We start from the raw sequence: 25443 nt of genomic DNA on the forward strand, positions 1-25443 counted from the left end.
CCTTCAATCCAGACCCAGAGAAACCCACAACTGGTACTGCCACACTTGTGCTGTGCTTGGAGCAGGAGCACATGCAAACACAGTGGCTTTGGCCATAACAATTGCTATTGCTGTTATGAACCACGTTATGGAGGCTCAGCAATTGGCCATGACAATGTCTCACACTGTAATCTTGGCCATTGGCCTGGCTGCAGGTTCTGGTGCTTCAGAGGAAATCCACATTCTGAACAATTGTCACCTCTGTGGTTTTAAGAACCAGCAAGTGCAAAGTAAACACCCAGGGGCTCAGAGAAGCCAAGTTGGTGCCTCTCTTTTCATTCCTTTTGCAGAAATGGTGCTGCTCAGGCTTCCAAATGCACACTCACATGTGTTAGTCCCTTCCAAACTGACACTGTATATCTCCTCATCTCCTTTCTACAGCAGTTACACGTTTCCTTAAGCCATTGATTTTCATGGTGAGGTCAGGAAACAAATATTTTCTGTTGTGAGCATGGCTTGGAGATGTGGATATTAAGTAATCACACACTTTAGATGGAAATCATGAAAATATTTTCCAAGCATTTATTTGTTTGATCTCTCTCCCAGGCCCTCAGAAATGGGCTGATGCTCAGGTTCCTTTTATTGTCTTGATAGCATCACTGTTTCATGCTGCCAGGAGAGACACTTTGAGTTGATGAGAAATCTCCCTTTTGCCCTTCAGGAGCCTCCAGTGAACCAAATCTTGGTGTACTGTTCTCAGCATCAGGACATCTCAAAGATGGACTCCTCCATCAGCCAGTGTTTCCAGAGCTGTGCCATGGAGGCTGTACCTGCAGCTTGCCAGGTATTGTGTATGCCTTGGTAGGGGAAAGGAAAGGTAGGGAAGGGAGGAGAAAGACAAGTGGGATTTCACAGCAATTCTGTTGCACAGGGATGTGCCTTGTGGTGGAAGGGGAGGTGGACGTTGCTTGAGTTGCTGTGGATTGTTTGTTAAACCAACAACAAAAAAATATCAACAAGAAATCAGGAAATGAGGTCTGTGGGAAATATTTGTTATGTGTTTCCACGGTGAGCTCTGTTGTCAGTTGTGTCACAGGGCTGCTTTGGAATATTCCTCAGCACTGGAGGTGACTCCTTGGCATCAGTGCCAGTTCTGAGGCACAGACACAGTGGGACCCCAGAGTCTGACCCACCCCTGCCCTCTCTGTGTGCCCTGGCAGATGCAGAGCAATCTCCTGGAGCAGATCTCTGCCTACGACATGGGCCAGTTCAGCCAACTCGTGTCTGCTGTCATGGTGAACTCGTGGCCAGTCAGGGCTGGGCAGTCTGAGGGGGATTTTGATACAATTCTGCACCACCTGCTCACATGGCCTGACGTCAAATATATCTTCAGCTTTAATGGTAGGTCTGTAATTGGGTTTTAGGAGGCCCTGAGAAGCTTTTCTCTGCCTCACTGCTGCCACTGCACAGAGCAGCAGACAGAAATTGTCCTGCTCTTGTTTTAGTCCCTATCTCAAAGCTTGAATTATTCAGCTTGGGTTTGGAGAGGGAAGGCCAAGGAAGAGGGAGCCACTATTCCTCTTGTGCTAATCCACTACAGCTTCCTCAGGATTTGTGGACCATAACTTCTTTCCCTGAGAAGTTCTCACAAGTTATTGGCACACAGAAATGCCAAAGAGTTGGCCAGGTGAACGGATCCAAATGGCTTTTGTTTGCCCCACAGGGTTGGGGTCTGGGCTCTCCATGGAAAGTTTCCACATTGCTGTCCTGGCATCCTGGTTTTGTTCAGAAAGACATGAGGGGTTGGAAGGTGGTGTGAGTCCACAGGCTCTTGGGTAGGGGTTCAGTAGGAAATGGAAGGGCTCCGTGCCAGGGCATGGAAAAGTTCCTGATTCTGCCTGCTTTTTGGGAAACTTGACATGCTTTGTGTCTGGAACAGGAACAAACAGAAACCTTCTGGACAAGCTCACAGATGAAGCAAAGAATGTCATGGCCGTATCAGACTCTGCACTTAGAAATGTCACCGACGACATCTACAGCGGCTGTATCCTCGTGAAACACCTGGAGGAGGTTTTCCAGCACCAGGAACAGTTCCTCTGCCTTTGGGAGACAAGTAACAGATGGGTTCAATGGGGCATGGTTGGCTTAGAGCATTACTGTAGTGATGCTGGTCTGCTCAGGAGGGGCTGCAGGGGTTGGGGATGCTCAGGAGGGGCTGCAGTAGTTTGGAGTGCTGTTCCTTGGCCTGGGCAGGGATCTCCCAGCTCCAGTTTGTGTTGTCACTGCAGAGTTTGTGACTCTGCAGATCCTAACCTGAGTTGGGATGCAGGGCTTGTGAAATGTCTGCTTTGTGACTATAGGTGAGTTTTCTTTCAGATTGCCAGCAATGGCCAAGTAAGGAAAAGGAGCAATATCAGAGAGGCCTGAAAGAAGTGCTGGCATTGAGGCACAAAGAAGTGACACAGCTCAGAAAAGAGAAAGAAGAAATAGGAACCTTCCTGAGAATGTGCCGGGGGATGCAGAAGCCTGTGAGAGGTAGAGTTCTGGGGGAACAGTCTGAAAGTGGCAAGTCCAGAAAACAGCATTTTCCTTGGAAATCTCTTGGCTTTGGGAACAGGTTTGATTCTAAGCCCCAAAGTGAGGGTGAGGAGGGGTGGGGGAAGTAAACCCAGAGCACTGGGTGGGGTCAAGTGAGTGCTTGTACATTAAATGACACTTCGAGGGGTCCACCTGCCTGGTAGCATTTTGTGGCTTGGGGGATGGGATGAAGTGAGCTGGAGCCAGGTTTTGCACCACCTGATCTCCCTCTGGCCTGTCTCTGGTTTACAGTGGTTTTAGGTGTGGTGGAATTTCAACACTCAGTAGATCTTCGCTCAAAAAGACTGAAACAAGTTGTGATGGTGGGAAAGAGGCCCCTGCAGACCTTCTACAGCCTGAGTCCAGAGCTGAAAGAGTTTGTCCAAAAAATGCACTTTTTTAAGAACAGCCTGATCTTCCAGCAGTTCTGGGAGGAAGCAGTAGAGAAGCTAGGAGAGAAGTATGAGCATGTCTCTTCGGAGGAGGACGAGGAGGAGATTGTTCCTGAGCTGGGCCTTAATGATATTTTGAACAGCGTGATCCGCCCTTGCTTTAACAGCTATGAAAAGCTGTATGATGAACTCGCATCAGGAAGTCTCACACTTTTTGCAGTTGATAGAATTTTCCAGAGATTCAGAAATGATCCTGAAGGTCTCACAGCAGAGCTGAACGCCATCTGTGAGCTTCGGCCTGCAGAGAACAGAGGCTGGGTTGTCGAGCGAGTGCAGCAGATCCAGTGGTACCATGGAATGAATTTAAGCTGTGAGGCTGCCAAGATCATTGACCATGTGAAAGAGAGTTTAGGCCTTTCTGGTGACTTCAGTATCCTGAAAAACTTGTTGCATATAGTAAGTATCTGTGACTTCAGCTCTTTACTGTCAGGGTGTTGGCTAGATTCGAACCTTCCCACAAGTCTATCCCAGTCTGTAAAGAGTCATTCCTTGTCCCAAAATGCTTATTTGAGGTAAAATTCAGATGTTCCAAGTGCTTTTGTGTCGTCATTCCTTAAAGAGAGATGATGATACTGCTCTGTTGGGGTGTGGCTTTGCAGAGGGCTTTCCATTCCCTGCTGCAGAACCAGTGACATTTCTCAATTCCAGTGTGTTTTGCACCACTTGCTTTCCAGACAGAAAAGCTTGAACCCTACAAGACCCAGAGGCTGGATTCCATCAGTCATGAGCTCATGGACACCAAGAAGCTGCTGCAGGAGATCACTGTGCCCCGCTGTAGCTGTCTGAAGGAACTCACCCAGCAGAAGGAATTTGTGTGCTGGGTCAGAGAAGCACTGAAAGGTATGTGCTGCTCACCCAGGAATTAGAGTACTAGAAGGGATGGCAGTTTGTGTGGGGGCAGAAGGAGCACTGAATCCCTGACCCATGTGCTTTGTGCCTTTGCAGCTTCTGGTGTCGAGAGTTACATCTCTGATGGGCTTTGGTGTAGAACGTGCTATGAGGACACTTTAAAGGTGCCCGTGCACTGGTGCAGCACACAGGGACCACCCTGCTGGAGGCTGGGCTGGGCCTGGCGGGCTTCAGCAGCTGCTGCTGCTCAGTTCAGACCTCTTGTTTCAGGGGATGGTGTTGTGTGTCTGCCAGCTGAGCTGTCTGACCTGCGCAGACACCCTCAGCTGCACACACCCCCAGGCACCACTGCCATCCTACCTGGGGATCTGGGGGTCCATGGATGGATGGATGGATGGCCTGGGAAAGCTAATGGGCAGTTACACAGGAGCTGCTGTTCAAAGCATTCTTCCTGAATTTCCTGTGGAGGATGGTGATGAGGGCTGGTGTCCAAGCTGCCTCAGATGTTGCTCACTCCTGTGTTGCGTTGTTTCAGACATAAACGAGCTGAAGGTATTTGTTGACCTGGCCTCTATCTCGGCGGGGGAGAATGACATGGACGTGGACCGTGTGGCCTGTTTCCACGGCGCTGTGCACGGCTACTCCTCCCTGCTCTACGAGCTCCACCAGGACTCGGGCTTCGAGGACTTCATGAGCTGCTTGCCGAAGCTGTGGCGAGCCCTGGACAGCGATGAGAACCTCCCCAAGAAACTGGTGAGTTCTGCTGGAGCAGGGTCTCTGCATTCTCCTGCCTTTCTGCCTTCCAGGAGTGGCTGGGCAAATGGCACCTCTGTGAGGACATTAAGGCTGCTCTTGTCATTTATTGGAGGAAAAACAGCTGATGTTCCCACAGCACAAAAATTCACTGCAGCAGCTGTAGCTGGTGTAGCACAGGTTTCTCCAGAGTGCTGTGAGGCTTTCCAGTGTGGTGTGTGGCTTGGCTCATGCAAGTTTGATGGTGTGAAAGAGGGAAGGCAGGTACGTGGGAACTCTTATCCTTTTGCAGCAGGGCCTGCCTCTGCAGCAAGGGGTGTTGGAGCACGGTGGGCTCTGTTCAGCCTTCCATGGAGTGGGTAAGGAAGAGCTGTGCAGAAAGGGCAGACTGATACCAGTACTCATTCCTTTCTTCCTTCCCCATCACAAAACTCTTGCCAGCCTAAGCTGTTTGTCCTGGTCAGGTGTAAGCAGAGATCAGATTTCAGAGCAGTCGGGGCAGTGCTGTGTTTTCTCTCCCCACAGCGTGCCTCGGCTCAGCACCTGGAGTGGCTGAAGACAGTGAAGGAGAGCCATGGCTCTGTGGAGCTGTCCTCGCTGTCCCTGGCAGCTGCCATCAACAGCAGAGGGGTCTATGTGTTGAGGGCACCAGTTGCTGGCCAGAAGGTGAGGCTGAGATCGCTGAGCTCCTGCTGCCCCTCCTGCCTTGGGGCTGCTGCCCTGGCCTCGGGCAGAGCCTCAGCCCCAGCCACGCTGACAGCTCCTGTTCTTGGCAGGTCTCCTTGGACAGTGTCCTGCACTTCACCCTCCCAGCGACCTCAGGGGACACTGAGGCCTCCTGGAAGTACTCGCTGGCAGACCTCCGCGAGCTGCAGAACAAACTGATGCTCATGTCTGCCAAGGGAGAGCAAGGCCTGGAGGTGGAGAGGTTCTCTGAGGTCAGATTCCAAACCCAGGGAGTAATTGGTGTTGGGCCAGGGCTGGTTTTTCCCCTGAATATAAGATTCTTAAGGCTGTGTTTGACAATGGAGTTGCTGGGGTGGTGGTCTCAGGCACATGGGTGTTCCTGCCTGTGGTTCCTTGCTATAGATGGAACTAAGCTGCAGAGAGAAGAGTGAACTGGTGGCCTTATCCTCTGGCTGCACTGGGGATTGTCCTGGCTGGCAGGATCACTGTAATTTTGTAGCAAGCTGGAAGTTCCTTACTGATTTCCTGGGGATGCGGCTGTTAAAAAGACACAGAGAGTCTGTGGTTGCTGTACAAGGTCTGACATACTTTGGGACCAAAGACTTTCTCTTCATTGAATGTCTTTCCAGGGGTTTCATGGCTGAAACTTGCAAAATCAGCTTGTTTCTTTCTCCTCTGTCTTCGCACAGGTCTTTTCCAATGTCCAGAGACTTGCCCAGGCCTTTATAGACCTTTACTCAGCTGGGAACATGCTTTTCCGCTCCTGGCTTGCCCAGGTGTATTGTTCACCCCACAGAGAATCCTGTGTTCTTATAGACTTCTCCCTGGGCCCCGTCCCAGTGCTGGAAGGGCAAGGAGATATGGCAGCTGTGCTCCCAGCCCTCTGCAAGACCATGGAGAGTTTCCTGGAGAGCTGGAAAAGCTTCATGAATGCCAGGCGACGTGAACATTTCTATCTGAACTACTACAGCGCGGAGCAGCTGGTGTACCTGTGCTCGGAGCTGGGCCGTGGCAGCCCCAGCCAGGCTGCCCTTATGATGCTCTCCTTCCTCAACCCCCACTGCACTAAGCAGGATGTCCTCACAGCCCTCAGGAGCCATGGCCCTCCCAGCTCAGGGAAGGCTGCTTCTGACTTCCAAGTGCTGCTGGATGGGGAGAGGGACCTGAGCTCCCGGCTGAAGCGCATCTGGGAGTGCTACATGAGCAGCATGGGCTCCTTCCTCCCCAGCTGCCTGGACATCCACACACTGGGCGTGTGGCTGAAGAAGCTGGCCAGCAGTGGCAGGGAATCTGTCACCAGAGACTTCCCTGAGGACCTGCTCTGTGTGGGCCAGCCCAACCTCATCACCTGCCCTCGCTCTGATGTGCTCAGCTCTGCCCTGGCTGTTTACATGAACAGCCCCAAGCAGCCCCTTCCCACCTTCGATGAGGTGCTGCTGTGCACGCCCCAGACCAGCGCAGAGCAGGTGGAGCTGTTCCTGCACAGGTGCCTCATTCCCTGCCAGGGTGGGGACAAGATTTACACCATGCTCTACGCAGATGAGCTGAGCTACGACGTCAGTTGCAGGGCAGAGGAGCTGTTTCAGCACCTGCAGTGCTACAACAGCTCCTACAGGCTCATCATCCTGTGCAACTGCGAGCGGGAGAACAGCTACCTGCCCTCTGCCTTCAGCCACTACAGGGTGCACATGATTCCCCAGAGGTCACAGGAGGATATCCAGCAGTACCTGCAGCACCACTTCCGAGTGGCTCACCCGTCCAGCTCGGCTGCAGCCGTGTTCAAGGAGCGCATGTGTGTTGGGATTGTGTCCTCCAAAAGAGCTGGCATGGGTAAGATGGCATGTGCAGAGTGGGCTCTGCTGAGAGCTCAAAACCAGGGTGAGGTTCACCTTGCCAGGTTTTGTGTCCAAGACTTAAGTATCTTGGTCAAAAAGAGCAATTCAGACTGGTCAGTGCAGGGAGGTGAAAGCTCAAAGTCACCTTGTCCCCTGGTTTAACTTTAGAAACAAGCACAAAATAGAATAGATTCAAATCCTAATAAAGAGTAAAGCTTCTTTCAGGTGGTGGAAAGAAAACAAACCTTATGGTAACAAGAGCAGTGTATTGGATTCTAGGCTACAGCTGCTCAAACCAGATTTAGACTTTGTTCTTGAATGCCTTCCAGGAAGCTTCAGAGATTGTAGGGCATGGGGTACCTAAACATTTTATTTCCTTCTATTATACTTTTAACGTGATCTATCTGATATTGATGACTTTTGATTCTTGTGGTGTTTTTAATAACAGGCAAATCCCTGTATGTGAAGAGGCTGCATGAGAGACTGCAAAAAGATCAGCCTGAGTGCACAGAACTTCTGAAAACCATCAGACTGATTGAACCAGAAGTGGATGAAGATAAAGTGCTAAAATCTCTCCTGCCTTTTCTGGAGAGAGAACACCAGACAAAACCCATGATATTCCATTTTGATATCACCTCCTCAGTGAGTACATCCCTCCCACAGCTGCCTTGTCCCACAAGTCCTTGGGGGACCCTTGCAGGAGCTTTCTTTAAAGTTCTTGTTTCTCAACTAGCCATTTCCCTAGAAAGTGTTCTCTCATTATTGTGTAAGTAACGCAAATACCATCAAAGTGATTGAACTCTGAAGCAGTTGCCCAGAGAAGCTGTAGAGTGTCCACCTTGGAGACGTTAAAAACCTGACTGAATGTGGCCCTGAGCAGCCTGGTCTAGCTGGGCCTGCTTTAAGCAGAGAGCCTTCCCACCCTCAACTGTTCTGTGATTCTGTGAAGTTGTGGTGGGTAAATAAAGAGGAAATGCCTTGGTATCTCTCCTTGTGATAGGTGCAGCGTGGAATTCCAGAGTTTCTCTTCAAGCTGTTGGTTTTGCAGTATCTGACAGATAATAATGGCAATATGTGGCTACGGCAGAAGTGTCATCTGTACATCATTGAAATCCTGGAGGTGTCCCCAGTGCCAAAGACAGCAGCCAGACCTGTACGTACCAGCAATGCTCCTTTTATGGGAATTTCTCAGTCACTTTGCACATGTTTGTACATAGCTGTAGTGAGTTGTAGAGACTGTAACTGTAAACACAGCATGGAGTTCCCTGTTGTATTGGGAGTGCTGTATCCCATAACGAACTGGTGTCCCTGGTGTTGTGACATTTACACCAGACAGCAAATTAGGCCTGTCTGGTTTCCTTGGGTTGGTAATTTCTGAAGGCCTGTTAATCCAAGCCTCACTGCCCTCACTGTAATGTTTATAGGAAACATAAAAATGCAAAATCTAATCTCCCTCATGTTAATTTGCGTGTTTGAAAGTAGGGGAATATTTATATGCAGCTGTAAGAGCAGAATGTAGAAGTGACTGGAATAAATACCAGCAGTTTCTTGGGTTTTGTTTTCTTTGAAGTAGCCCTGAGAAGGGGCTGAAGGTGGTGCCAGGCTCATGTTCCTGGAAAGGAAATGTAGGTGGGAATAGGATTCCTTGGTGCACTTTAAGTGGAAGAAGGGATGCATGGGGAAAAGGCTGGCTCCTGTTCCCCAGGTCTGTAGTTTTAGGCAAAGAGGTTGTTAAGAACAGATTAACTAAGCTGATGAAGACTGAGGCTACAGCTCTGTTATGACCTTTTTTTTTTCTCTTGTCCAGAAATCAGTGCACCAGAAGTATCACTTCTTGGATGTGTTCCCTAAAATAACGTGCAAGTCTCCCAAAGAAGTGCTAGAAATGGAGACACTTGAGAACCGTTCTGGGGATGTGGGAATGGACGAGGAGGAATTTTGCAGTGAGGCTTTTCAGAGACCCTTCCAGTACCTGAAGAGGTTTGACCAGGGCCGTGACCTGGACACGTTCTGGTACAAGGCGCTCTCGGTGGAAGGCAGCCATAAAGAATGTCTGCAGCTCTTCCTTCTGCACTGCGGGGTCGTGGATCCCTCCTGGGCAGAGCTCCGCAACTTCACCTGGTTCCTCAACATTCAGTTGAGAGACTGTGAGGCTTCTGTCTTTTGCAACCCTGGCTGTGTTGGGGACATTTTGAATGGTTTCAAGAACTTTGTGGTTGGCTTTATGATTTTAATGGCGCGGGATTTTGCAACGCCCTCCCTGAGCATTTCTGACCAGAGTTCAGGAAGACGATCCTGCCACCTGGAGAATGTCGCAGAGGAAGATCTGTTTCCTTTCCGCATCAGGAAGAAGTGGGAGTCAGAGCCTCATCCCTATCTGTTTTTCAATGGGGATCGTACATCCATGACATTCATTGGTTTCCACTTCCATCGGACCAGAAATCACATCGATGCCATCAATCCTCTGAATGGGAATGTCATCAAGAAGAACATCATGACTGCCCAGCTGTACCAGGGCTTGTTACTGCAGGGGGTTCCCTTCAACGTGCCCTTCGATCAGCTGACTCGCAAGGAGAAGCTCAAGAGGCTGTGCATGGTGCTGGGGCTCCCCAGAGTGTTTGACCCCGACAAGACATACGAGCTCACCACAGACAATGTGCTGAAAATCTTGGCCATAGAGATGCGATTCCGCTGCAACATCCCGGTGGTCATCATGGGAGAAACAGGCTGTGGGAAAACCAGACTGGTGAAGTTCCTGTGCCAGTTACGCAGAGGGTCTGTCAAGGTGAAGAACATGAAGCTTGTCAAGGTTCATGGAGGCACCACTGCAGAGATGATCTACGCCAGGATCAGAGAAGCAGAAGCCCTGGCTAAATCCAACAAGGAGCAGCACGGGTTGGACACCATCCTCTTTTTCGACGAAGCCAACACGACAGAGGCCGTGGGCAGCATCAAGGAGGTTCTGTGTGACCGCACGGTGCAGGGGGAGCCTTTGGCTTCTGGCTCTGGCCTGAGGATCATCGCAGCCTGCAATCCCTACCGGAAGCACACGGACAGGATGATCAAACGCCTGGAGCTGGCTGGGCTGGGCTACCGGGTGAAGGCTGACAACACTCAGGAGAAGCTGGGATCCATCCCACTGAGACAGCTCGTGTACCGGGTGCATGCTCTCCCGCCCAGCATGATCCCGCTGGTGTGGGACTTTGGGCAGCTCAACAACCGCATGGAGAAGACATACATCCAGCAGATCGTGCAGCGCATGGCAGAGCAGCTGCCCATGGCCAAGGAGGAGGTGAGGACAGTCACAGAGGTGCTCTTTGCCTCCCAGAAGTACATGAGGCAGACAGACGATGAGTGCAGCTTCGTCAGCCTGCGGGATGTGGAACGCTGCATGGAGGTGTTCAAGTGGTTTTACAGGCACAGCCACGTGCTGCTGAGGGAGCTGGAGAAGTACCTGGCTGAGAGGAAAGCTCCTAAGGGCGGTGGTGACAGAAACGGTGTCATCTGGTCCTTGGTACTGGCGGTCGGGGTCTGCTACCACACGTCCCTGGAAAGGAAGGAGCCATACAGGACTGCCATCAGCCAGGTCCTCCCAGAGCCTTACAATACCCAGAAGAAGATTTTGGAAGAAATCTCCCTGATGCAGGATTTATTCCTGAGTGGGGTGCCACTCCGGGATACCATAGCAAGGAACTTGGCCTTGAAGGAAAACGTCTTTATGATGGTCATCTGTATTGAGCTGAAAATCCCTCTTTTTCTTGTTGGGAAGCCTGGGAGCTCCAAATCCCTGGCAAAAACCATCGTGGCTGATGCTATGCGGGGCCAAGCAGCTCATTCTGATCTGTTTAAGCATCTGAAGCAGATCTATCTTGTGTCTTTTCAGTGTAGTCCCCTCTCCACTCCAGAGGGAATCATAGGCACTTTCAAGCACTGTGCTCGATTCCAGGAAGGGAAGAACTTGGAGGAGTATGTATCAGTGGTGGTTTTGGATGAGATTGGGCTGGCAGAAGACTCTCCCAAAATGCCCTTGAAGACTTTGCATCCACTTCTGGAGGATGGCTGCGTAGATGATGTCCCTGATCCTCACAAAAAGGTTGGCTTCATCGGGATTTCCAACTGGGCTTTGGACCCTGCTAAGATGAATCGAGGCATCTTTGTGTCACGTGGGGACCCCAGCAGAGAGGAGCTCATCGAGAGCGCAAAGGGCATTTGCTGCTCGGCACGAGGGGCTCTGCAGAAGGTTGAGCAGTATTTCCATCCCTTTGCGGATGCATATGAAAACATTTGTGAGGCCCAAGACAGGGAGTTCTTTGGCTTGCGTGACTACTACAGCCTCATAAAGATGTTTTTTGCCTTAGCTAAGAGCTCCAAAAAGGACCCCACGCCTCAGGACATTGCCACAGTGGTTCTTCGTAACTTTGGTGGCAAAGATGATGTCGATACCTTGGAAATATTCACTTCCAAGTTGCCAGAAAAAGGGGAGATACAGGCTCATGATATCAGTAGGATAGAGCTGATCCGACAGAACATTTACAGCAGTGCTGAGGACGGGGACTGCAGGTACCTGCTTGTGTTGACTGAGAACTATGCGGCGCTGCAGATCCTCCAGCAGACTTTTTTCACTGCCCGACAGCAGCCAGAAATCATCTTTGGCTCCGGTTTTCCCAAGGACCAAGAATACACCCAGATATGCAGGAACATTAATCGAGTGAAGGTCTGCATGGAAACTGGCCAGATGGTTGTGCTTCTCAACTTGCAGAACCTCTACGAGAGCCTCTACGATGCCCTCAACCAGTACTACGTGTACCTAGCTGGGCAGAAGTACGTGGATTTGGGGTTGGGCACACACCGGGTGAAGTGCCGGGTGCACCCCAAGTTCCGCCTGATCGTCATCGAGGAGAAGGAGGTGGTGTACAAGCACTTCCCCATCCCGCTGATCAACCGGCTGGAGAAGCACTACCTGGACATCAGCACCGTGCTGGATAAGGGCCAGAGGGAGGCCGTGCAGGAGCTGGAGCGGTGGGTGCAGGAGTTCGCGGTGGTCAACACAGAGGAGCTCTACATCAGCCAGCAGCAGTACAGCCCTGCAGGCGCGTTCGTGGGCTACCACGCCGACGCCTGTGCCTCGCTGGTGCTGCAGGGCACGCAGCGGCTGCGCCCAGCCTGCGCCCCCGCCGAGCTCCTGCCCCGTGTCACCGAGCAGGCGCGGCTGGCCCTGCTCAACTGTGCCACCCCCGACGCAGTCATCCGCCTCCGCAACTCCATGGGGGAGTTCATGGCGCACTCCCTGGCCCACAGCTACTTCAGGCAGCAGCAGCACACCTCCTTCGCTGACTTCCTCAGCGCACACGTGGGTGCAGGGGCTGGCCCCCAGACCGCCTTCACTGAGGTGAGGCTGGGGTGCTGCCAGCCCTCCTGACCCCGCTCTGCTCCGTGCCAGGGCTGCAGCATGGCACTGCCTGCGTGCACCACAGCTCTGGGTGTGCAGAGCTGGGTGCTGGCACATAAACGTTTATTTTGGGGGGCAGTGCAGCTCTGCAGCATGCCGGAGCACAGTGCAGCTCTGCAGCAGACTGGCAGCCCTGCGAGCACAGGTGGGTCTGTGCTGCATTGCTGCCCCTCTTTCCCCAGGTCACCACCTTCTCACGGCTGCTCACCAGTGCTGACGCTGCCTGCCTGGAGAGAGAGGTGCAGGGCAAGGCCCAGAGGCCCCAGATCCTGTTCCTGCAGCAGTTTGACACAGAGTACTCCTTCCTGAAGTGCATCCGGTGAGTCTGGGCCAATGTTTTCCTGCTTGGACTGGGCTTCAGCTGTGTGGAAGGTGTATGGGCAGAGTGTTCGGAATAGCACATATGGGAAAGGGAGGCTGTGCTGGCAGTGGGCTGGCTCTGCCCAGATATCTGCAGATAGGGGACCAACCTTGTCAGCTCCATCACATGAAATGGGATTTCGTGTTTTTCTCTCTCCTCCTGCAGCAGCCAAAGCTAATGTGGAGTGGCTGGTTCTGTGGTCTCTAATGTTTGATCTTTATACTTAGTAACTTGTGTTAAATCTCTTTTCACTCTTCAGAGATTTCCTGGATTCCACTTCAGGAAATAAAGTCCTCATTGTTCAGACAGACTTTGAAGATGGCTCTAAGGATGCCCGGCTCATCACCTCAGCCCGGTGAGTGCAGTGTGGAATGGTTCAGTTGTGCCTGGCCACTCCTCTCTGTGTTTGGTTATTGGTCCTGTTTGTGGATCTCACACTCAGGAATTTTCAGAATTTATTCTGTAGCAGAATGAATCTAAATGCACGGATTGTATTTCAAATAATCCATATCCCAAGTCAGAATAAGCGAAACTGGTTGAAATGAGTAGATAATCCCCTTTGTAGTGTGAATTCTGGCCACTTGCTGCAGAAGTCCTGAAGGGCTGAGGGTCATGGGATAATTCAGGGCACAGCTGGAGGTGGCAGCTCAGCACCACAGCTGGGAGGAAGGAGTGGGAGTCACCTGTGTCTGTTCTGGGGGAGGACACGTGTCCTCTCTGAAGAGAGACCTGTGGCCATGGGCCTCTGTGTGCCTTTGTTCTGCCAGCAGCATTTCCTCTTTGCTGCAGGTACGCCGTTGTCAATGAGATCAACAAGGTGGACTTGGGGGAGGTCTCTGTCTTTGTTTACTTTATCGTGAAGCTTTCCCGGCTGGAAGGAGGAACATCCTACATGGGATTCCATGGAGGTGCGTGTGCCCATCTGTCCATCTTCACTCTTCAGCTGCCTTCAGGCAATCATTTCTCTTGCTCATTCTTCCTTTAAATGCTGAAAACCTGGACTCAGTGTGTCCTGTGGGTTGTCAGAGCTGCTTCCCTATCCCACAGGACTGCCCAGGGGACCAGTACCTGGCAGTCCTGGCTGGCAGCGCCTTGCCTGCTGACAGACAGGTCCCCTCTCCAGTCGGCTGAAGAGATAGCACACAGCCACAAGGGTAACTCTGTGGATGTGTTGTTCTCCAAAGGCTCTGGAGCAGGTGCTGATATGTCCAGCCAAGTTCCTCTGGGTCTGGGGGCTTCTGAGAGCCTCAGAACCTTGCAACTGTCAGGCAGGGATGTGTGCAGCAGCAGGTTCTGGGGGCATTGTGCTTTCCCCTCCTGCAGCAAGAGGTGAGAGTTAATAACCTCTGAAAGTAACCCCAGGGGCTGGCAGGTAATTTTGGGGGAGCTTTTCTGGAAGAACAAGTTGCAGGCTGGGAGTGATTCCTTGTTCTGTGCCTGTAGGGCTATGGCAGTCGGTGCACATCGATGACCTCCGCAGATCCAAGGACATGATCTCTGACTTGACAGCCCTGCAGAACCTCACCATCAGCCAGCTGTTCTCTCAGGATCCAGATGCAACCAGAGGTGAGCTGTGTGCTTAGGAAAGGGGGAACTGTGGCCCCAGATTGGTACTACGGGAACTGATGCATGCCACAATGTATCTGATGACTTTCACTGCTCAGCACCCGATTTTGTGGGGGTTACCACCTGGCTCCCAACTTGTATTTAATTCATTACTACAACTTTAGGTCATCAAGCAAGTTAATTTGGTATTTTCCCTTTTCTTTTTGACAAAAATATGGCATTTGCACTGCTCAGCAGCCTGAGTGCTCTGTCCCAGCACAGGAGGTAGCAAATGCTGCATGGCAGAGACTGACTAATGCCTTAAGCTCTCCCTGACTCCTGTCAGGCAGTGTGGTGAAAGGCAAGAAAGTAAGGGGAAAGAAAGATCCTTGTCAGTGTCACATTTCTTCCAGCTCTTGCTGCATGAAACCTGAGAGCCTGAGCAGCTGTGGCTGTGTTTGAGGTGAATCTCAGCTACTCATGCAGGTGCTAATGGATCTCTGACAGATGTTCTGCTGCTCTGGGATGCAGTTGCTAAAATAAACTCTCATCTGACTGATGGACGGTGCACTGCTTCTTTCTAACAAAAATTCTGCACCTTAGCTGCAGCTCTGTCTGCTAATGGAGAAGCACAGCAGGAGGAGATGGAGGTTGGAGCACCAGTGCCAGGAGCAGAGCACCATGAGGTCAGTTCAGAATACATTTGTTTGCCGCTCTCTGTGGCTCTCTGCTCTGTCAGCCATGGGTGCAACCCACCTTTTGTTTTCCCCTTCACCTGAAACCAATCAGCAGTATTTGCGTCATGAATGTTACTGATCAGATACAACTTCCTCCTCCCCACTACCCAGTCAAAACTACCATCAGTAAATAAATAAACCATTTTTAGGACCCTATAATTCCTTAGTCATTTTGTTCTTCTGATTTTTAAAAGTCAGCTCTAAGAGTTTCTATTGCCTTTCTCCCCCTGGAAGTGGGAGCTGTGTCCTGAGCCTCACTCCAGCCGTGTGCTCTGAGGTGGAGCTGGAGCTGGCTAAGGACTTGGCTGTGCTGCAGCCACATTCACACTGCCTCATGTGCCCCTGGCAGCCTCAGCTGGACATGCCCAGCACCAGGGACATGGAGCATTTCCTAGGAAGGGCAGATTTTCCCTGGTCATATTGATTATTTCCATTTTTTTTCTTCAAACTGCTGAATCTTTCCCCTGCAGCAATCTCAACTCAGCACAAATGATGTCTCACAGGCCAGTTTGAAAGGGCCACAGAAGCTGCATCATGTTCTTGACAGCAAAAGAGCTGAGAATTGCAGCCTGATCTGAGGGAAGCTGGGAACAGGGGTGCTAGGCAGCAGGCCCTTTGTGGGAGCCCTGGAAACCTTTCAAGGGAGTGTGCTGGGGACAGGAGGGTCACTCCAGGGGAATGACCTTGTTTTGCTGGGCAGGGTGAGATCCTGGACACCACAGTGCTGCTGAGGACCTGTGTGCAGAGTGCTGTGGGCATGCTGCAGGACCAGAATGAGCACCTGAGCCGGAGCAGGAGGAGAATTGAGATTCTGCTTGGCCTTTTCTCCAAAGAGGATGAGCTGAAAGGTGTGTACTGCAGGGAGTCCCTGGACATTTGGGGACCACCAAAACAGTCAGTCAGCTCGCTGGGGATGCAGAGGTCCTTGCTGGGTGCAGGCAAGGGGGCTTTCCCAAGAATATGTGTCCATGCTGCAGTGTATTTGTGGGTATGGGGCTTTTCTTCTGTTTAAGTGGTGGCTTTTTCTCTCACTGTACTGGCTGTTTTTTCCCCCAGTTGGCCAATTATTGGAACAACTGTCAAATGCTGTGCTTGGTGGGATATTTGGGTCCAAGCTAATAGAAGAGAAAACACAAGTTCCCTGTTGTTTTGTAGCCTCTTTCCTGAAGATAACCAAGGCTCATCTCTCCAGCCTGTTGAAGAAGCAAGAAGAAAATTCCCTTCACCCAAAAAACTGGGTGCTTCGGGAAGCTTCCAACCTCAGTGCTCTGGAGGAGGCAGGTTCCTTCAGGTGAGGACAGCAGTACTGCCTTGTCATCTACAGCCTCCCAGGAAGGATCTGCAAGTGGCACCTGTGCAGCAGAGACAGCAGCTTTGTGTAATTTCAGCATTTGCAGTGTCAGTCTCCAGTCTGTGGTAGAAACTCTCTGGAGGCAATTTTAGCCTGTCCTGGGGAAGGGTGAGTTAGAGCTGAAGGGGCTGTACTGGGACAACATGCACAAGTACTTGAGTGGAACAGTGGGATACAGGTGAGCCAGGAGTGAGAGAAGTGCAGGGATTTTTGTTGGTGATATTCTTTCCCATAAAGGCAGCGTTAGAATTCTGTCACATGTCCAAATAATGACGTGTGATAGAATTAGTTACTCAGGGCAGGCACCTCCTGTTTTGCTGATGCCATTGCTCACATTTCCTCTGGGTTTCTCCATCTCTCTCTTCCCAAAGGGACGCCCTGTGGAAGAGAGTGCAGAAGGTGGTCACTCCCTTCCTGGCTCTCCTGATCGCTGTCATAGACAGGAATGGCAATCTGGAGCTACTGGTCAGGTCAGGAGCAAACTGGGTGACAAAGCTGTGGATGTTCATGTTCAATGACACCAAATTCCTGAGTTCGGGGAAGAACAGGTGAGCCCAGGGGAGCAGCAGGAGGGCTGGGCTGGGCTGGGTTGGGCTGGCAGCACTGGGAGCAGCCCAGCACTGGCTCTACCCCCGAGGCAGAGGGATGTTGTTTGTTGGCTGCTCCAGGAGGGCAGCAGGGCACTGTTCACAGTTCAGCCTGTTCTTCTCAGAGTCCTGCACTTCCCTCCCTTCCCTCTCCCCTCCCTCCTAGGGCTCAGTTGCTTTCTGCAGCCTCTGCCTCTGTTGTCTGCACTGTGCTTCCCAGACAAAAGCCCTGTGCCTTAATGACCTTTTAACTCCCCAGCCCTCAGCCAGAGATAATCGTGGTGCAGAACAACATGATGGTATCTGCTGATGCTGGGAATGAGATGCCCTTCAGCTGGAGGATAAAGGAGTACCTGGAAGAGATGTGGTTGGAGACTCAGTGCATCCAAAACACTGAAGGTGGGAGCCTGGCTTCAGCATCTCCATCCACTGCCCTTTCATCTCTGGTTTGTCACTGCTGTGCCCCTCCTGTCACTGCAGTCACCTTCAGTCCCTCTGTGCTCCTGTGAGCCAGCAGAGTTCTGTGCAGGCAGCTTTTCTTTGTGCTTCTTACCATTCATCTTTCTCTCATCTTTTTCTGTGCCCTTGCATTCAAAGTGCTGTGGAGCAGCCAGGAGTTAATGACAAGGTGAGATTCCAGAAATACGACATGGTGCTGGGCTGACAAGGCTTGGCCTGAGTCCCTCCTCAGTGCCATGTTTGCATCAGTGCTGGATGCATCAGTGATTAATGAGGTGTCAGTGTCTCTAGGATAGATGCTGTGTCAAAGCCAGCTTCCTCCTAACATCTAGCTTTTCTTTGCATCCTCATTTTCCAGGCCATGCTGAGAAGTTTGTGGAATACTTCCAGAACACTGCCCTGGGAAAATTCATCTCTGCTCTGACTGGGGAAGAAAGGCGGTTGCTCTTTGAGTGCTACATCAGAGACTTTGTTGTCTTGACCATTGGTGTGTCCTCCCAGGAGCAGCTGCAGGTCAGGGGCTGGAAACCCTTTGAATGGGGAGAAGAGTGTGATGCCTCTGAATGTGTCCTTCTGAATCAGTCCTGCCTTGGGGAAAATGCCCCTCTGAGACAGTTGCCCAAGAACAAGGGAACCCCAGAGCAGACTACTGGACACTGGGATCACTCAGAAAGGCAGCACCTGTATAAATTGACACATTTAAGGCTGTCTTTGTAGGGAAGTGATTCTCATCTTTCAGAGAATTTTGCCAGGCTTTCCAGTACAAGATGAGTTATAAAAGTACTTTCTCACCTTTGGTTTTCTGTGTCCCACCCCTGCAGTGTCTGCGTGTGGCGTTCCTGTCTTGGGTTAAGGAGTGGATGGCAGAGTCTCCCTGGACAAAGGAGCTGGTGCCCTCCCTGACCTGGGCCCACCTGGCACACAACCAGTTCAAGAGCCACCTGCAGAACTTCTCCAGGATCCTGGCAGTGTACCCCTGTGTGACTGGCTACCTCCTGACCCCACAAGAATGCAGAATTCCATGCTCTGAGATGGTAGAGTCACTCCCTCAGCTCTGGCAGGGAGCTCTGTCTGCATTGCTCTTCAGTCTCCTTTGGATTTTGGCCACAGTAGAGTGGGAAGCACAGGCTGGGGTCCTTCAGAATTGGGAATGATCTACTGTGTTCTTATTGCTACAAGCAGGTTTTAAAATAGTTTGCCCTGCTTTTGCATTAGACATCTTAACGAGCCAAGCCACAAACATGAGAATTGTAGAGCTTAAAGTAAACAAGTAGGACATTATTCAGTAGAACATGTGGTGTAGCAAACCAGACTGAGAGGCCTAGGTCTATAAATAATTCTGAAATGCAGCTGTTGTTACCCCTGTCCCCATGTGTATGCAGGATCTGGACGTGCTGGCTGCCATGGTGTGTGCTGAGGAGCTGAAGAATCTGGTGCGGACAGCCTCCCCCGAGCTCTGGCTGCAGAGAGTGAAGAACCTCCATACACCCATTGAATTCCTGTGCAGAGAGGAGGGTGCCCAGCATAGGGGCAGCCACCGCCATTGGCTGTTGAGGGAGCTCAGGTAGGTACCAAGCTCTGCTCACAGCCCTACTCTTTGCCTGGAGGTTCTCTGGGGCATTGGAGCAGCCTGAAGCTGTTCTGGTGCTGCTTTTCTCAGGCTTTGCAAACCTTTCAGGGTTCCTGCTGGTCTCAGTTACATACCAAGCAGCAAGAACCACATTTTTGTTCCCTCATCTCCTGCAGATTCTCTCTCTAAATTTGGTATCATCTGGTGCATTCCATCTGGGTTCAAGGGTTATTTAAAAGTCTCCTCAGGTTCCTGTTAACCAGCAGTGTCTCCCTACTTCGTCCTCTGTGCATAAGGACTCAAGAGATGAGGAATTTCACTGCCTCTTGTGTTTTGGAAGAAAGCCCAGAGTGCTACCCCAGTTTCTCACAGACCTTGTTTAGTTTATTTGAAGTGAAGAAAGTACAGCTAATTGTGATCGGTATTTTAAAAATTTTTTGAGCTAGAAGTTAGAGGTGTGAGAAAGTATGTGCAGTGCTGCTGGTCCTGCTGCAGTGCTGCCTCCAGGCCAGGCCCTTGAGCCCCTGGGGGAAGTGCTGGAATATTCTGTCCTTGACAAAAACGCTTCTGGAAAGCCAAAGGGCAAAGCAAGTGGCAAGTGCAGGAGTGCTGTGGAGGGGAGCAGGAGTAGCAGTGAACCCCTGGCTGCCCTGGTTGCCATTCCTGCTGTGGTGCCAGCCTGCTGTCCCCCCCAGGGCCTGCTGGAGCTGTGTGTTTGCCATGGCACTTTTCGTGGAGCACATCCTGCTGGGCATCCACTCCGTCATGCCAGAATTTGAGGATTTAATGAGAAAATACACTTTGCTTCTTGCTGAGGTGAGCAAAGCTGCCATTTCACCTTTTCCTTCTTGAGCTGACCATGGGAATTCTCATCTCAGGTGTTGCAGCTAAGTCACTGGGCCTTGTTCTTTCCCTTGTTCTTTCTTGCTGCAGTGTTTCCAGCAAGATTCAGACATGAAGTCTTATCCAACCTTTGCTTTGGTGCTGACAGTGCTGCGCAAATGCAAGGATGAGGTCAGCAGCAGGCTGTACAGGTACTGACACTGGAGCAGGCTGCAGGGGCCAGCAGGGACATTGCCTGTGTTGCCAGCACACTTGTGGCAGTGCTGCATGGGGTGCAGTGAAAGCCAAGGGAAGAGCAATGACCGTGCTTGGTTCTGCACCCTGAGCTGAGCAGTGAGCCAGTTCTTGGTCTAGCTGCAGCTCAACGTCTTGTTCAAGGCTTTTGGGGAGGCAGCACGGAAGCAGCTGTACTCATTGCTGTTTCTGGATTCCAGGCATGGTCTGGAGCTGTGTCCCATCTGCCTGCAAGAGCCGAAGGACCCTGTCTGCCTGCCCTGCAACCACGTGTTCTGCCACAAGTGCATCAGCCTGTGGCTGGTGCCAGCACAGATGTACTGTCCCTACTGCAGGGTTGCTGTGGAGGATGTGGAGTTAACTGTCTCTGAGGAGCTCAGGTACTCCAGCTACCCTCTCCAAGGTGGGAGTGTTGGGTGGGGAGGCTTTTTGAGGAAATTCTTAACTCTGAGGTGGTCAACACAAGCGGAGTGGAGGGTGAACTCTGCTTCATCCCTCTGGAACTGGACAGGTCCTGTCTGTTCTGTTGTTTGAAAAAAAGGGGAAAGCTGCCTTGGCCTCTATAAAAACATGCAAATCATAGAATGGTTTGGTTGGAAGGGACCTCAAGGATCATCTCATTGGGAAGGTTGAAAAGTGTCTCCCTTGGATGACTTTTGACTGTGTGTGCTCAATTCCTCTGTGGTTTAAGAGGTTCTGTGTTTGCTTTTGCCCCTCCCAGAGCTGCCATAGCAAAGAAGGCCCTGTTCCGGCAGAGGTGCAATAATTTCTTCATTGACATGGTCACCACCATGTGCTTCAAGGACAACAAGCCCCCTGAGCCAGAGGTGATCCAGAGCCTCTTGGATCTGCTGTTTGCTCGCAGAGGAACAGTCTTGAAAGACCCAAGTGAGCTCCCTTCACCCTGACACTCAGTCTTATAGAGCTGGATCTGTCACCACCTTCTCTTGATTGCCAAACCTGTCCTTCCCTTGTCTCCATAGATCACCCTGCTGTCTACACAAAATTCCTGTCCCCTTTTAATGATGAGGTGGATGAAACTCCCATCATCCGCTCTGTGATGCTGAAGCTGCTCCTGAAGTACAGGTAACCATATTCAGCAGAGGGAGGTTAGGTACAGGGCCAGGTTCAGCTCTGTTCCTCATCAAACCCATCCCATTGTTCTCCTCACCTCCCTGAGTTTCGTTGAATCTGAATCCCTTTGTATTAGTCATGCAGTTTGGCTGGCTTGCATGGGGCTTGTGGTGCAGTGTGAGCAGCCTGTGCAAGGTTTACCTGGCTGTCCCTCACTAACCCTGTGCTGAGGGTGGATGCCTGGGTTCTGCAAGGTGGCTGAGTAGTTGCTCTGATCGAGGTCAGTAAAGCAAAACTCCTCATTCACTGAGATTTAATCAGGATTTAAACTGATCTTATGTCTGCTCCAGAGACCTCTCCATTCCCACAGCCCTCCTAGCCTCCCTTTGCAGGCAGGGCACAAAAGCCCTTTCTCAGGTGTGACCACCTCCTGAACCAGATGCCTTTTTCTCTGGAAGTGCTCATTGAACACTGGTGGTGATCAAAGCCTGGCTCATTCCCAAATGTCACTTGCAAAAAATCACAAGGGCTTCTCCATCTTGCAGCTGGATCCAGAGCTGACGCCGCCAGCTCTGGGAGCTCTGCTGTGATTTACAGCAGGGGCAGTCCTGTCAGCATGGCAGCTGTGTCAGGGGCTCTCTCTCTCTCTCTCCTGTAGCTTCAATGAAGTGAAAGATGATGTGCAGCGTTACCTGTCCCAGGTGGAGCACAGCAAGCTTCTAGAGAAAAATGATAAAAAAGAGCTCTACTTGCTGTTTGTCAACTGCTTGGAGGTAAGAGCTGGGCAAGTGACTTTGTAGTTAAAATCACTATTCGTGTTCTTGCTAAGGAACAGACAGGTAGAGTTTGGCATCCTGGAACATGGAATGTCTGTTATTCTCAGTCTGCTCCTGGCTCTGGCTCAGCTCCAAGACTTGGGAGTGTAGGACAGCTGGGGCACATCCTAAAAATAGTGTTTGGTGACATGGCAGAGTTTTAAGATGAGGGGGAAATAGCAGTGGTTTGGAAGGGTGCAGGGATGGGTTGGAGGCTCAGGGATGGTCTGCTGTGCTCATGACAGGGTGGGCTGGAGGGTTAGGAATGGTTTGGAGGCTCAGGGGTGGTTTGCTGTGCTCATGGCAGGCTGGGTGCCCTGCGGACACAGGGGTGGCTGAGTGAGATTGCCACTCACCAGTGTCCTGGCTTCTCTATAGGATTCCATGTGTGAGAAGTTAGAGGACAGCGTGGGATGTGGGCATGGAAACAGTCTGCCTGAGGACAGAGGCTTTCCAGAGAACTACCTGCCAGCCAGCAGCAGCGGGGCTCCCCAGGAAGCCTCTGTGGAATACCTGCAGGCCGTGGCCAAGGTGCGCCTGTGCCTGAGCAGGGCTGCAGAGCTCATCTTTGACCTGCAGCAGCACAAGGGTGAGTCTGATTGCTCTGCTGGAAGTGCTGCATGCAGGGCGGGTGAGCTGGACACAGGCAGTGCCCTGTGCTCTGCTAGGACCTGTTTTGGTGCATGGCCAAGAAGGAGAGCAGCAACTCCCTTTTTCCTTGGGGGTGTCAGTCACTGTCTGTCCCCTGTACCATGTGTTAGAAGTGCTCTGTAACTGGTAGAAAGGCTGTGCTTGGTGACCCCAGTGTAGTTACATAGCAGTTAACACGTGTGGAAGGAGATTGATTTTATCCTCTTGTTGCTAACCATGAGATTTATTTAGAGCCCACTAAATTGAACTTTAAAGCATAAATGCTGCTTGAGACCCAGGACTGCTGTAAGGGTTATTGTTTTGTATAAATGAGAGCTCTGCACAGCTAGAAGGGATTAAGAGTTTATATTGACGAGTTTATACCTCCCTGTCAAAGAAATGAATCATTGTCTGAAATCTGGGTGAGGATATGCTCCAGACAACACCCTGAGGAAAGGAGGGCTCTGAATTTCTTCTGTGTAATAACACAGTACTAGTACAGGAACTTGGTGCTACAGCTGGGGCAGACAGAAAAGTTTGACAGGATGGGATGTGCTTTTGCCTCTTTGTTTTAACCTCTTTTTTGCCCTCCAGAGCCAGAGCAGATGAAGGAGAAGCAGCGTTACCTAAAGAACGTGGAGAAGTTCTGCAGCCTTGCCAGGAACGACTGGCACTGTGTGTACCTGGTCAGGAGGATTGCCAGCCAGCACGGGATGGAATTTGCTCAGAAGTTGGTCACAGAGCCACAGTTCAGCTGGGTGTTCCCAGCAGAAATTCTGCAGCAGGTAGACAAGAGGCATCTCCTGGTGATGGTTCTGGTCTCCTCTTTGCCTTCACTTTGTGCTGCTTTGGGGTTTTCCTACTGTTGTGTGTCCCTTAGCATTAGGCCAGAGTGGCAGTGGTTGGGAGGTGGCTTGTCCTGGCTGTCGGGTGAATGGAGTCTCTCCTGGCAGCACCATATCTGCTGCTGATGCTCTGGGGAGCCTGAAATGCCCCAGTGCTTGGGAGGAAGAGGAGATTATGCCACCTCCAGCTGGGTGATTGTCCCCAGTGCTGTGCATGTATGTTCCCTTGGCAGGTCCAGCACGGCCAGTCCAACCACATCGACCGGTACCTGGTGTGTGGGGAGCGGTACCGGGCCCTGCGCGACGCCGTGGGACGAGCCATGATGGAGGGCACGGCCCAGGGGCTGCTTGAAGCCCAGGAGGTACAGCCCAGTGCTCCCTCAGACCCCTACTGGGCCCTGTCCTCCCTCCAGGTCCCTGCTGGGTTTGCATGGCCCCAGCTCTGCTGTGTCCCTCTGGGCGGTGTCTGTTCCCAGCACCAGGGGGGCCCCTGCTGGGAGGTCACTGGGGCTCGTGCTCAAGCACATTTTCTTTACTTTCCCACCTGCACATCCCATCACTGTAGCTGGGACAGCTCTGGCCTGTTCCCACCCACATCCTTGGTTCTTTCCAGGCCTCCAGCAGCCCTCCAGCTCTGAAATCTGCCCACCTGCTCCTCGCTATCTTCCGAGAGGTTACTGTCCTGTATGGAAATCCAAGCCTTCGTCCCAAGAAGCAGGTAGGACATCCCAAGCAGCAGCAGCACCCCCCTTTGGCAGCTTGTAGCAAACCTGCTTCATGGGTAAGGAGGAAGGGGATTTGCATCAGTGGTGGAGGAGCTTTGATTCCTGTGCCCCAGCCAGGGTGATGGCCTGGAGCTGAGCAGGCTGTGGAGGTTTTGGGAGCAGGGTAACCCAGTGTGGGAAGCAGCTGCCAGTGCTATTTGTTTGGGTGGGGGCATTATCCTGATGGCTTTAGCTCTTTCCAATCTGTGCTTTCAGCAAACAGAGGTGATGACTAAATTCATCCAGCGCTCCCGAGTGCTGAATTCCCTTGAGCTGCAGCTCCTTGCAGTTGCCCTGGTGAAGAACACCCTGTCTGGGCTGGCTGTGCAGCCTCAGGGCCGCAGCCAGCAGGGAGCCCTGGTGGAGATGGCTGTGCACATGGCTGCCGTGCTGCTCTGTGGGCACAGCCCTGTCCTGCAGCCTCTCAGGAACCTGGCCTTCAAGCCACACACCATGCAGGTGAGGGCACGGAGCTCACATCCACTTCAGCTCATCCTTGGATCTTGCCTGTGTCTGCTGGATCCTCTTTCTCAACAGCAATGCTCCAACTCACTGGTTGAGCTGTGAAACACTGGGGGGAATTACTTCAGTGCTGTTGGGGTTAATTAGCACACTACCAGGCTCTGGCCTGGTATCTTTTCAAGGCACCTCTCCATCCTGAGCAGGATGAAGCTTTAACAATACTGACAGTTCTAAGAGTGGATTTTCAAAGGTGAATTTGAAAATCTGCATCTGCATCACCTGCTTGACGTCTGCTCTCAGATATTTCTTATTTGCCAGTGTGAACAGAGACCCAGTGAGTGACTGCTACAGGACAGAGCTGATTCCCAGATCCATTTGTGACTGCTTCCCTCTTTCCCTCTTCAGCACTCCTTTCTGCCCACGATGCCCGAGGACATCATGGCTCAGGCAAGGACCTGGAAGGAAATGCGTCATCTGCACTGGTATGGTGAGTGCTGCTGGCTGGCTGGGGAAGGAATTCCTTGAGTTTGGAGAGTGAAACTGTTCCAAATGAGAGGACAAACACACTCCTCAGGATGAGTTATC

At 51.6% G+C, this 25443-nt stretch overlaps 1 protein-coding gene across 1 annotated transcript in view; it reads left to right on the forward strand.

Moving 5' to 3' along the window:
* The window catches only part of LOC135298858 (E3 ubiquitin-protein ligase RNF213-like), a 45025-nt gene that overhangs the window by 11907 nt on the left and 7675 nt on the right, over positions 1-25443 (forward strand). The window contains exons 15-51 of the mRNA XM_064416936.1: positions 701-823; positions 1200-1380; positions 1919-2092; positions 2356-2514; positions 2809-3404; positions 3683-3848; positions 4393-4610; positions 5136-5276; positions 5387-5548; positions 5987-7127; positions 7581-7774; positions 8133-8285; positions 8940-12521; positions 12764-12900; positions 13202-13297; positions 13732-13850; positions 14386-14508; positions 15091-15173; positions 15925-16072; positions 16380-16515; positions 16947-17123; positions 17422-17561; positions 17980-18134; positions 18443-18655; positions 19004-19185; positions 19887-20007; positions 20125-20225; positions 20469-20648; positions 20990-21156; positions 21252-21354; positions 22001-22115; positions 22536-22746; positions 23382-23572; positions 23866-23994; positions 24246-24350; positions 24613-24855; positions 25264-25345. Coding sequence (XP_064273006.1) covers positions 701-823; positions 1200-1380; positions 1919-2092; positions 2356-2514; positions 2809-3404; positions 3683-3848; positions 4393-4610; positions 5136-5276; positions 5387-5548; positions 5987-7127; positions 7581-7774; positions 8133-8285; positions 8940-12521; positions 12764-12900; positions 13202-13297; positions 13732-13850; positions 14386-14508; positions 15091-15173; positions 15925-16072; positions 16380-16515; positions 16947-17123; positions 17422-17561; positions 17980-18134; positions 18443-18655; positions 19004-19185; positions 19887-20007; positions 20125-20225; positions 20469-20648; positions 20990-21156; positions 21252-21354; positions 22001-22115; positions 22536-22746; positions 23382-23572; positions 23866-23994; positions 24246-24350; positions 24613-24855; positions 25264-25345 — 10447 coding nt within the window. The remainder of the gene's footprint in view (positions 1-700; positions 824-1199; positions 1381-1918; positions 2093-2355; positions 2515-2808; positions 3405-3682; positions 3849-4392; positions 4611-5135; positions 5277-5386; positions 5549-5986; positions 7128-7580; positions 7775-8132; positions 8286-8939; positions 12522-12763; positions 12901-13201; positions 13298-13731; positions 13851-14385; positions 14509-15090; positions 15174-15924; positions 16073-16379; positions 16516-16946; positions 17124-17421; positions 17562-17979; positions 18135-18442; positions 18656-19003; positions 19186-19886; positions 20008-20124; positions 20226-20468; positions 20649-20989; positions 21157-21251; positions 21355-22000; positions 22116-22535; positions 22747-23381; positions 23573-23865; positions 23995-24245; positions 24351-24612; positions 24856-25263; positions 25346-25443) is intronic.

Source organism: Passer domesticus, chromosome 4 (assembly GCF_036417665.1).
Source record: "Passer domesticus isolate bPasDom1 chromosome 4, bPasDom1.hap1, whole genome shotgun sequence".
NCBI lineage: Eukaryota > Metazoa > Chordata > Aves > Passeriformes > Passeridae > Passer > Passer domesticus.